This window comes from Euprymna scolopes, chromosome 19 (genome assembly GCF_053919585.1).
Source record: "Euprymna scolopes isolate OS-2025 chromosome 19, ASM5391958v1, whole genome shotgun sequence".
Lineage (NCBI taxonomy): Eukaryota > Metazoa > Mollusca > Cephalopoda > Sepiida > Sepiolidae > Euprymna > Euprymna scolopes.
In genome coordinates, this window is record NC_136500.1 from 146444618 (window position 1) to 146457323 (window position 12706).

The 12706-nt window shown below is 32.1% G+C and overlaps 2 protein-coding genes across 3 annotated transcripts in view; both read left to right on the forward strand.

The window, feature by feature from the left end:
• LOC145240038 (uncharacterized) overlaps positions 1-1766 on the forward strand; it is a 26498-nt gene extending 24732 nt beyond the window's left edge. For both annotated transcript variants that reach the window (XM_080103625.1, XM_080103626.1), the window contains exon 3: positions 981-1766. In XM_080103625.1, coding sequence (XP_079959751.1) covers positions 981-1766 — 786 coding nt within the window. The remainder of the gene's footprint in view (positions 1-980) is intronic.
• A 51-nt stretch (positions 1767-1817) lies between these two features.
• LOC145240037 (uncharacterized) overlaps positions 1818-12706 on the forward strand; it is a 50908-nt gene continuing 40019 nt past the window's right edge. The window contains exons 1-2 of the mRNA XM_080103624.1: positions 1818-2003; positions 7691-7847. Coding sequence (XP_079959750.1) covers positions 1818-2003; positions 7691-7847 — 343 coding nt within the window. The remainder of the gene's footprint in view (positions 2004-7690; positions 7848-12706) is intronic.

The following is a 12706-nucleotide window of genomic DNA, read 5'->3' on the forward strand; positions in this document are numbered from 1 at the left end:
TTTTCATAGTTCCTACAAGGTGGAACGATAAATTTGTCAACCTAAAAACAACACTACAGATATATTTTAAAATTTTGATTGAGAATACTGACAATAAAATAGTAAATTTATTTTAGTATTATCATAAAAAATAGTTCCGAAATTTTGTAACAGAACTTATACCCCCACTCTATATATATTTCAGTCCTATAAATTTATTAAAATTTTTGATTCATTATAATTTCTATTTTCTAAGAATCTTCTATTCTCCTTTAAACAGGCTCTTCAAGAAATAAGCATTGAGATTTCACCCCAAACACTTCATTGGTTATACTTCTGCATCAGCATCATGCCATCCTGGGAATTTTAGACAATTTTTTTAAATATGTATAAAATACATATCACTGAAATATTTATTTTAAACAAATAAATATTTCAAAGAATGAGAGTTCATATAGAAACGTTTTAATTTGAATAAAATAAAATACGCATCAAGTGCGCTTGAAAGCTAAATACAACATAATATTAGGAAAATAAACAAATAATTTACTTGTTTGAAATTTATCACAAATATATTTCAGAGGTAGACTCCATCTTCAGGGTGTTTTTTTTTTTTTTTTTTTTTCTTTTCTTCTTCCTTGCCATGTTGTAAATTTGGAGAAAAAAGTCTGTTTGTAAAGAGCCGCGGGTTGTTTCTGGCGGTTGTATTTTGAAATGTTTGAACTGTGCGTGGCCAACACGAGAATAACGTCAAAGAATGAAAGCCAAATACAACATAATATTAGGAAAATAAATATTTATTTATTTTACATAATTGTAATTTGGCTTATAAATGTATTTCATATGTATTTTATTTTAATATATGTATATATATATATATATATATATATATATATATATATATATATATATATATATCCTATACCTCGTTAAAATCTATTAAAATTTTTGACCCATTAAAATTTCTATTTTCTAAGAATTTTCTTTTCTTGTTTAAACAGGCTCTTCAAGAAATAAGCATTGAAATTTCACCCCAATCACTTCATTGGTCTTACTTCCGCATCAGCAAAGACTCTGAATGGTCAACAATAAACGCAGATCTCAACAAGTTCCTCTCATTGTTGTCAAATGTTCGACCACCTCATATTTATATTTTAGATGATTTCCAAAAACTGCGGCCAAGTGCTTGGTCATCTTTCCAGCAATTCTGTGATACAGTTTTCATTCGTTTCCCATCCCTTAGAATGGTTGTCACATTTAGTGGATGGAAAGCGTTTACCATTAATGGCACCGCTTACGAGAAATATAAACTTTCCCCTTTAACCCGCGAAGAGGCCACGTTGCTATTATGCCGTAGATCTGGTCTTGCTCAAACGGAAGAGACAGAGTCTTGCCTACATTACATAGTCGAAAGTTGCAATCATCTGCCTGGTCTCCTCGTCCGTCTCGCTGATCGTCTTACGGACTTATTGAAGATGATGTCACTCGAACACATCTGCCACTGTCTCAACACTTCGGAGAATTTTTATGATTGTCTGACTTCTTCGAAGCCACTTAGCCAACACGCGGACATTTTTGATCGCTTTGACGAATATGCAGCAAATCTGCCTCCAGCTCAGCGACGCGTCTTGTCTGTCCTGTCCTGTGTAGATGGGCACTTTGGCCTCGACATTGTATCGATGATGACCAAAACAGAACGAGAAAAAACCTTTTATGATTTAGCATCACTCGTTGAACAAAGAATAGTAAGTTCGGACGTTGATTTAAAGAATTTCCGATTACAATGAATCACGCGTGATTTTGCTGCTGAACGGCTGAAGTCATTGCAAAGTAATGACATGGTCAGGCTCCGATATACTGATATCATCGGTCAGGCCCTTATAAAAGCTGGAGAAATCTATGAACAGGGTCTTTTGACTGAAGCGATTGGTATTGTCAATGAAAACTGGGAGAATATTGAAACTTTGATGCGTCAATCAATGCACCTTTCATCCGATCAAAATGCATTCTCGACTTATTATCAGGTAAGATTTTCTGGTCATTTCTATAAAATGATATTATTTTCAATAATACAGGGTGTTTCAAAAGTCTTGGGAACATTACAAATGCGTATATCTCATGAACTATTCCAGGTAGAAAAATGAAACTGGTGTCATTTTAAAGCTTGCTTAATCAAGATTTTGGTCATACTAATGATTTTCGTCTTATCTTTCCATGTGCAGTAATGGCGTTCTCTAAACAAGACAAGGCGTTTTGCGTCCTCCAATTTGCTAAGACTGAATCGTGGACATGTGTTCAGCGTGCATTTCGCAGGAAATTTAAAAAAGAAGTCCCTGAAAGGAAACCCATTGTCAGATGGCATGCTAAATTTGTGAAAGATGGGTGTTTGTGCCCAAGTAAGCGAACAGGTCGCCCTTCAACTTCAGAAGATGCAGTTGAGCAAGTCCGGAAGCCTTTCAGCAGAGCCCCCGTAAATCAGTGAGAAGAGCCAGCAGGGAACTTCAGCTTGCTCCAGCAACTGTCTGGCGTGTCTTAAGGAAACGACTGCAAATGGTACCTTACAAGCTCAAGTTGGTCCAAAAGTTGAAGGACACTGATAAGCCACTTCGCCGTGACTTTTGCATTGCAATGCAAGAGAAGTTGGAAGATAACGGCTTTGATGACCGGCTTGTTTTAAGCGATGAGGCGACCTTCTATCTGAATGGCAAAGTTAACAAGCATAGCATTCGCATATGGGGTACTAAGTGTGACTTTTTCCTTTGGGGCTTTGTCAAGCAACAAGTCTATGTGCCGCCCCTTCCAAGAGATATTGACTAACTAAAGGCTCGAATAACGGCAGTTGTTGGAACCATTGACGTCAAGATGCTGGAACGCGTTTGGCAGGAAATGGACTATCGACTAGATGTCTGCCGTGTGACGAATGGTGCTCATATTGAGCAAGTTTGAAGATTCCCCACAAAACTTGAAACTTTAACCTTTCCAACGGTACCAATTTCATTTTTTAACTCCTAATAGTTTTTGAGTTATTAAAAATCTTTATGTTCCCAAGACTTTTGAAACACCCTGTATACTCATGCTTCTATGTGCAACATTTTCAATAATAAAAATCTTTATAGAGTAACACAAGGAGACGTTTGCTGAGTTTTCTTCAAGGTTTGGAGAGAATGGACTTCGGAGCGAGGGGTTAATGTTATTGTAGCTAATTGTTTACTTAACTTTCTAACTTAACAGAATGAGTGACACGCACGGACAAAGACATGGAAGTAACATTCGCCAGGTTTCTTACATTATTGGCTTTGTCTCACTCACATGACTTTCTGAAGAGATTGAAAACTTAGTTTCTCTCCACTCAAAAACATGACGTCATTCCTCATCTTTCGTCTGTTTGGTCTACAGCGTTTGACTTCTATTTCTTAATTTTATGTCACCTATTTTTCATTCAACCCTGAGAATAATTCTGTTTTACAAATCTGGGTTATCATCATGCACTCAATTTGACCCTTGCCAAAATTCACACTAGCTAACTTAATCGCTACTAATAGTGGTGATGATGATGGTGACGATTATGATGGCAATGAAAATGATGATGATGATGATGACGACGACGATGACAATAATGATGACGATGATGATGATTGTGATGATTACAATGATGATGATGATGATTGCAATTATGATGATGATGACGATGATGACAATCACAATGATGATAATGATGACAATAATGATGCCAGTGGTGATGATTATGATTACGATGATGATGATGACAGCAATGATAATGATGAGTGTTTATACTATGACTTTGCTGAGAATTATTGCAATAATGTTTTAGTTTTTTAATTTCTAATTCATAATTGTTTAAATAATTCTTTAAAATTTCAGAAGAATAAATTTAATCAGGATTATTAAAGTATAAATAAACGCTGCTTTGTTTTCCCAAAAAGCTAAAATACCCCCAAACGAACCCATAATGATAAGTCTTAGCAAATATCTAAAATCTCATTATTAAATTTTTGCTGAAAAATAAAATCAAAAGTTTGAATAATAATCCTTTACAATAAATACTGATGATCCTAGAAAAGCTTTGTCTTCCCCAAATGACTACCCCCACCTCATTTTCAAAAATTGTTTCTTTTTCTCAAATATCTAAAATTACACTCGTTAGTTTTTTTTTCATTTATAAATCCAACAAAAATTGCGATTAGTGTTTGTTTATATTATTCAAGAAGTAGTGATCACAGGAGAAAACAACTCTTGTTTACTTATTTTTTATTCATGTTCTTTAAATTGGTTTGATAAATAAAATTATTACTACTAATACCGAATAGGGACCGTGTTATCATCACCATATTACGATATATTCTGACCAAGTTACGTAAACCACTGGAAGTGTCAAAGCACTTAGTCAATGAAATGAAATCGCAATTGGTAAATGGTATCTTTTGTTTAGTAAATCATGTGAAAGTACAGAATAGTTAAAACTCCTTCGATGCTAAGAATAACTTTCTAAATAATAACATTATTATTTCAGCATGGTCTGTAAACTGCACAAGTACCTTTTTTTTTTCTTGAAATTTCCATACGATGACAGTTTTTAATTATAATAATTTATGTTTATATACTAGTAGTTCCGCCCAGCTTTGCTCGGGCCCTATGCAATGTTCATAACTTTATGTGCATATATATATATATATATATATATATATATATATATATATATGCGAGCAAACAGTTAATAAAACATGTTAAAAAACACTTTGAAATGAGTTAAAAACATATTTTATCTGAAAAGGAAACACTAAATAAATGGATAGTCCTTAATCCGGAGTTTCGAAGAAATACTTTCCTTCTCATCAGAGGGTGGGAATTAGCAAAATATATATTAAAAAGTTTGACTCATGTCCAGGTAACCTACATCTAAAATTTATTATTATTACAAAGGAGTCACCACTTATCAAGACCCGGAGGCCACTCGAGGATAAGGGTTAATGTATATACAGTAGTCAATGGGACAATGTCATAGTAATGGTTAGTAATGGAAATTTGATAAATTAGATTACTTAATGGGATGGCTCATTAAGAACTTGTTTACGTTGGACTTGAAGACAACCAAATTGTAGTCAGCTGGAAAGCAGGCAAATAGAAGAGAGTTCCACAGGCGTGCAGTTTTAAGAAAGATGCTTTATTCATGTAATCTACATTTAGGTAAGCAGATAAAGAGTAGGTGAAATTATTGATAGTAGTTTCAGATAGACGAGTGTTTTTTGTGAAAGTTTGGCGATGTGGGACCATAGACTGGAGCTCAAACGAGCACTTTCCATGAAATTAACGATAAAGCAGAAACAGACTTACCATGTCTCTTCTGTGGGAAAGAGGTTGCAGGGAAGAGAAAAGAGGTATCCCTCACTAGGCTACAAAGTTTATTTTGAACTCTGTCAAGGCAGGATAAGCTCTTTCTAGCAGTTCCTGCCCATATGTAGCAACAATACTTCATCCTTGGATGTACCTGGCTCTTATATAGGTAGAGAATTGCATCAGCAATGAGATATTAGATCAATAGAAGAATGCCACTATTTTTCCTGTGACCATGGCAACAAATTTGATATACGTGTTCCATTTCAGATCAGGAGTAAAGGTCAAGCCCAAAAGCTTGTCAAAACATGGAGCCTTCCTGAAACAAGAGCCATTCATTTCAATTGATGCCAGATGGGGATCAGAGTATTGATGATGTAAAGATAGAAGCTTGATTTTAGATACATTAAAAGTAACCAGCCATTCCTTTCTCCATTGTACCACGTGTTCAAGATCAGAGGAGAGAGAATCAGAGAGAACTTGGTCATTTACGGTCTTTGATGTGTTGCCAGAGATGATAGTGTCGTCAGCATAAATGTCTGCGAATGATCTTAGGATGTGATTTGGAAGATCATTGATGTAGATCAATGGCATAGGATAAGAAATTGTATAATACTGTAGACATAAAGTTCAAATCAATATTAGTATCAATATTTATAAGACGATTCCAAGCAGATAAAGAAACCTCAATATGCGAGATAGAACAATAATATAAATGGAAATTCTGATTTAAATGATGTAGAATTACAACAAAATTTATTGTTGAACTTGGAGTTTCCTTTTGACGCCATCATTTCAAATTTAATTTTCAGTTTATATACTAATAAGAAAAATTTATAATTACTCACATTTCTTTTACTAATAACATTTCCTCCGAGGAGAAAAGCCATTCATGGAAAATCCATGGATTAAGAAAAAAAACTTTAATAATTATCCGCACTTTGTTGTAATTCTATATAATTTAATTCAGAATTTCCATTTAATGTATACAGTTTTTTGTTTTTTAACTATGTAAATTTCATTCCGAAAAATATGATTTGCTTTCTTGAATTCATAATAGTCCTAGGTCTTCAGGGATCATCATATGTTTCTCACCATTTCCACAAAAGTATACATTCTGTACAGCAGCAAAGCATGGACAACCTATAGCTACGAACAATGGAAATTTAAGACTAAAGTCAATAGGCATCCAATTTTCGATCATTTATGAAACAAGTAAAGGGGAATAACTCTAACTTAGAAACCATTGTCTACCCAAGGGGGATAATTCTGACCTCAGGAATCATATAAACCAAAACATGCACTAAGTATTTTTGAAATTAATAGATATAATACTACAGAACCTGCTGCCCCGTATTTATTTATATACAAATTTGGGCAAATGTGTATTTCATTATTTGACAGACAAAAATGTATAAAAATTATTTAGTTTTATATAAAACACATTATTAGACCCTAAGGCTGAAATAAAACCTGAAAAAATTTAATTTTTTCAACATTTTTTATTAGACTAAATGTACATAAATCGAGGCCGCCATATTGTTTTGAAATTTTAGCCTTTGTAAGGATTGCCAGATGCGCCTTTTTGAGGCCAAATTTGACAAAACTAATTGACTTAAAATGAACCAAATTAGTACATGGGGGAAGTGAAAAATCATTTTGTTTCATTCTGACTAGTTGTTTCAAAAATAACACTGAAACTAGGTCAAACTATTAGTTAGCTCTCTCGTGGCTCTTATCCAGCATTCCTCCTATATTAAAAAAAAAAATAAAGACAAATCTGCATGATGTACTTGTAATAAAACGAAAATATCATATTCTAAAAATCACATAAATTGATTAAGTAGTTTAATTTTTAAATAAGAAAATCAAATTTTATGAGTAAGAGAAGGGTCAGACATTTTGAAAGATCTTAAAAAACTAAACAAATGGAGATAACTAAATAATTCACTCAAAAGGTTTGTTTTAATGCCTACGAATTCCCATTAATCGCTTAAAATTACTTGATCAATATGTATGATTTTTGGAATATGATTTTTTGTTTCATCACAAGTATGTAGATTTTTCTTTTTTATATTTTTTTATATAGGGGGAATTAAGGACAAGAGACACTTTTTTTTAATTTCTTTTTTCCTTTTTATTTTACTGAACCAGTTTTCAGAGAGAGAGAGAGAGAGAGAGAGAGAGAGAGAGAGAGAGAGAGAGAGAGAGGGGGATGAGTCCGAAGAAGATGGTGAGAATGTTCAAAATGTCACACACTTTTCTTTTCAAAACTCTTCTATTTCTGTTATTCAACTTATTTTTGTTATTCAAAAAGTATTTCTGCTCGTAATTTATAACTTATAATTATTCTATCCAGGTAGCCCTTCAAGCGGAAAATATTTTGTCAATCTGCTATCCTAGGACTTCAAAGGATTTCATCCGTGGATGTTTGGATAGTTCCTACCTTTTTGGCAACCGCGAACAACAAGCGTTAATGAAGTCTGCATATGGCCGTGCGATCAGCGCATACCCAGGTGAGTTGCGGTACTTCATTTATTTGTGATGACTGAGCAGAGTGTTTCATTCATTGGTAAAACAACCTAAATGCAACCAGTGCGACCGATGATGGAGTTCATACCTCACATCCAAACTATTCCCTTTATTTTAAAAACCAATGTGTTAACGCTTTATGACCTGAATAATGATGTAGATGATTAAAAAAATATTTATTGTTAATTTTAGTTAGTTCTGCATCAATAATAAATAGTCCTGGACCATTCATTATGATCTGCACCTATTAGACACTGGCTGGGGATGACAAAACGATTTGAGATAATACCAGAAGCAGTGGACCAATTTTTATGTACCTGCAATGTTATGTATATGTCTGGCTGGTGATCATCGTTATATAAAATGGACAGTTATTTCATTTATGAATGAATACGAGACACTTTGTTTATAATAAAGACTTTGTTTATTTTACAATATACACTTCAATAAAATGACAGCAGTGGGGTTAGTGCCAGAGGGTGGGTCGCAACTGTGTCAATCTGTGTCTCGCTTCTGTCCGTCTTGCTCTTGCTTTGTTTCACTCTCCTCTTTTTATGTATCACTTCAACCTGTTAACCTTTTTCTTGTCAGTTTGTTTATTGCACTTTTGCTGGTTTTTGGTCTGACCCATGAATGATTGACGTCATGGATACAGATCACTCCAAATCTCGGGATTTCCATTGTTTATTTTTGTTTGCCTGGATATAGCTTAGGTCATCTTTCCTGGGACCAACACATTGTTCTTTTCCTGCTTGCCTGGCTACAGCCTAGGTCACCTTTCCTGGGATTGACCCATTGTTCTTTTGATCGCCTGGGATTTCCATTGTGTTCTTCCTGCTTGCCTGGACACAGTTCGCCTGCACCTCTCCTTAACAATAATTCTCTGTCATATTTTTATTTTTATTTTAGTTGTATTCCTGCTTGTTTGTTCACAGTTATAATTTAATTTAATTAATATTCATATGTTGTTTTATAAATTAATGTCCATACTAAAAACGAACTTATATACACTTTTATTCCAGCATAATTTCTAAATATATTAAAATATTATGCAATATATTCAAAAGATATCTATATCCGTTTGCATATTATAGAAAATATTTCTATATATACTATAGTTTCTATATATACTATGTATTCAAAAGAAATATACTATAATTTCTATATATACTATGTATTCAAAAGAAATATACTATAATTTCTATATATACTATGTATTCAAAAGAAATATACTATAATTTCTATATATACTATGTATTCAAAAGAAATATACTATAATTTCTATATATACTATGTATTCAAAAGAAATATACTATAATTTCTATATATACTATGTATTCAAAAGAAATATACTATAATTTCTATATATACTATGTATTCAAAAGAAATATACTATAATTTCTATATATACTATGTATTCAAAAGAAATATACTATAATTTCTATATATACTATGTATTCAAAAGAAATATACTATAATTTCTATATATACTATGTATTCAAAAGAAATATACTATAATTTCTATATATACTATGTATTCAAAAGAAATATACTATAATTTCTATATATACTATGTATTCAAAAGAAATATACTATAATTTCTATATATACTATGTATTCAAAAGAAATATACTATAATTTCTATATATACTATGTATTCAAAAGAAATATACTATAATTTCTATATATACTATGTATTCAAAAGAAATATACTATAATTTCTATATATACTATGTATTCAAAAGAAATATACTATAATTTCTATATATACTATGTATTCAAAAGAAATATACTATAATTTCTATATATACTATGTATTCAAAAGAAATATACTATAGTTTCTATATATACTATGTATTCAAAAGAAATATACTATAATTTCTATATATACTATGTATTCAAAAGAAATATACTATAATTTCTATATATACTATGTATTCAAAAGAAATATACTATAATTTCTATATATACTATGTATTCAAAAGAAATATACTATAATTTCTATATATACTATGTATTCAAAAGAAATATACTATAATTTCTATATATACTATGTATTCAAAAGAAATATACTATAATTTCTATATATACTATGTATTCAAAAGAAATATACTATAATTTCTATATATACTATGTATTCAAAAGAAATATACTATAATTTCTATATACACTATGTATTCAAAAGAAATCTACGTCCAATGAGTACTCTCATTTGCATATGACATTAAAGAAAATCTATTTTAATAATTACCATGTTATTATTTTCTTTTTTTGTTTTATTTTTTTATTCAATTTTTACCCCAAACAAGGCACAGTGCCACTTTGAAGTAGGGGCCTACTATCAGGGACATAAGTAGCAGGGATAGTATGAAGGGAGAGAGCAGCAAGATGTCTGTTCACATTACACTTGAACTTCTGCATGTCAGTACAGTTAGGAAAGTAGAATCTCAGTAGGGAGTTCCAAAATCTAGCAGTTCTAGGAAGAAACTATTAGAGTAGAAGGCTTTCTTACACCTAGGGATCTCTACTGTGAAGGGGTAGGATTTTGTTGCTTGTCGGGTTTGTGGGGGGGGGTATTTACATTGAAGGGGTACAAGTGCTTGTAGAACAGTACTTGTAGAACAGGCAGAGGGATGCAACATTTCATCGATGGGACAGAGGTTGAAGCCTAGATGACAGATCAGGACCTATCAGGTTGGCGACTCCCTTTTGAACTCTGTCCAGGAGTGAGAGATTAGTAGCAGATGCACCAGCCCAAATTTGACAACAGTGCCCCATACATGGGTGAATGGTGGCCTTATAGAGATACAGGATACTTTCAAGCGTAAGTAGTTTTCTAGTACGGTAGAAAGAGCCCACCTTCTTCACAGCAGCCTTGGCAATGCTCTCAATGTATCTATTTCAGTTCATGTTCCCTATGAATGTTATGCCAAGGAGTAAAATAATTGTTTTAATTGTTCTATTTAGAAATATTATTTAAAGTTGATTCATTTATATTTACTTTTAATTTAATTTATATTTAATTCAATTTATTTTCAATTATTACTGGCTGACAACAGTTGTGTTTAAAACCGGAAGTAAGCTTTTTTATTTAAGCTATGAGAGTTATTTCCCCTTTAAACTATGAAAGTTACTTTACATTTGATTTTCATAGACCAAGACGGATGTGTTTTATGCTTCCCTAAATCCAACATCTTTTCATAACAAGTTAGGATATTCAGTGTATCTTAACCCTTTATGACTTGAATTATGATGTACACGATGAAAAAAATATTTAATGTTAATTTTATGACCTGAATTATGATGTACAGGATTAAAAATATATTTAGTGTTAATTTTAGTTTAAAAGGTAATAATACTATGATTATCTTCAAATTTGGAAAATTATGAACTTCAATAGTAAAACTACCACTGAGAATTTTTGTATTTCATAAACTTACCTTGATTATTATCCATAGTGGTTGAAAAAAGTGTGTTTATGACAAGAAACGAAATAATACACTCTCTGAGACAGATGGCTGAATGTAAGTAATGGATAGTTGCAATCTGGAAGTCTGTAGCATCTACACAGATACTGAACTAATACGTACAAGGCGTGTTTTAATCAATTTCCACTTTATTTATATCGTTATATTCATTTATTTACGACTTAACAAATTAGTTCAGAGGGTTAACTGTGTTGGATATTTAGGCCGAGTGTACCAAGAAATCATTTTGACAAAAGTGTATACCTAGTGAAACCATGATACTTGACGTTTGCATTTTAAACTTTAGTGCTTGTTTACATACAGCCAAGAGATCGATTTTTTTTTCAATATATCATTTTAAGCAAAAACAATATTACGTACTTACTTGTCATGCCGAAATGTATCTAAAAACTACAAAAACTCACTGAATAGAAAGTTATTTCTAGTTAAAAGTAATTTTTACAAAAAATTGAATAAAATCGCATTTTCTTAGACGTGATGAAGTAAGCAATAGGAGGCTATACACAGGGGGCATAACTCCGAAAAGAATAATTTAGATTATTTGTGTCATGGCTGCAATATTATTAAAACACAAAAGCAGTTGTTCTACTAGATGAATTTTCATAATTTTTGGATATATTACTATTTTCGACATGACAACTAAGTACGTAATGTTGTTTTTGCTTAATACAATATAATTAAAAAATCTATTTGTCAACTAAAGCTTAACACGCACCTAAACTTGAATAATTTTATAAAATCAATCTTTTTAGTACGATGTAGACAATAACAATGAAAGTATTTGTTTTGTTTTTTTTTTACATAGGAATCCCCCACTTATCAAGGCCAAGAGGCCACTCGAGGATAAGGGTTAAAGAGTGTACAGTAGAAATTGGACAATATAGTTTACGAACACAGAAGCTTAAAGGATAGCGGGAATTAGAGAGAAGTCAGTGCTCGAATTAGAACTGCCAACGCTTAATTATGACATGAAAAGGGATAATGCCTTTGGCCGGTTGGGTCAGGTGTCAACCGTAAATTGTCTCAAATAATCTCATCAAAAGTTACTTGGCACTTAAGAGAAAAAATAGGCCGAAATTGTCTTGAATAACCCTGCCAAACAGGAGCTGCGCCATAAAAAAACAAAAGTGGCAGTCGACTAAAGAAAGGGTTAGATTAACCAGTGTTCTCTCAAATAATCCTTTTAAACGTAACTGAGCAATAAAGAGGTAAATGAGTCATAGGAACAATGTTATAATTAGTCAAGAAGTTTTACCCCAAAGAAAACTATTTGGGTAGTTGGCGTGAATATCTATCAATGAGAAAGGAGAGAGATAAATGTTATGACTGATGGGATATTATATGAAGACTGTCAA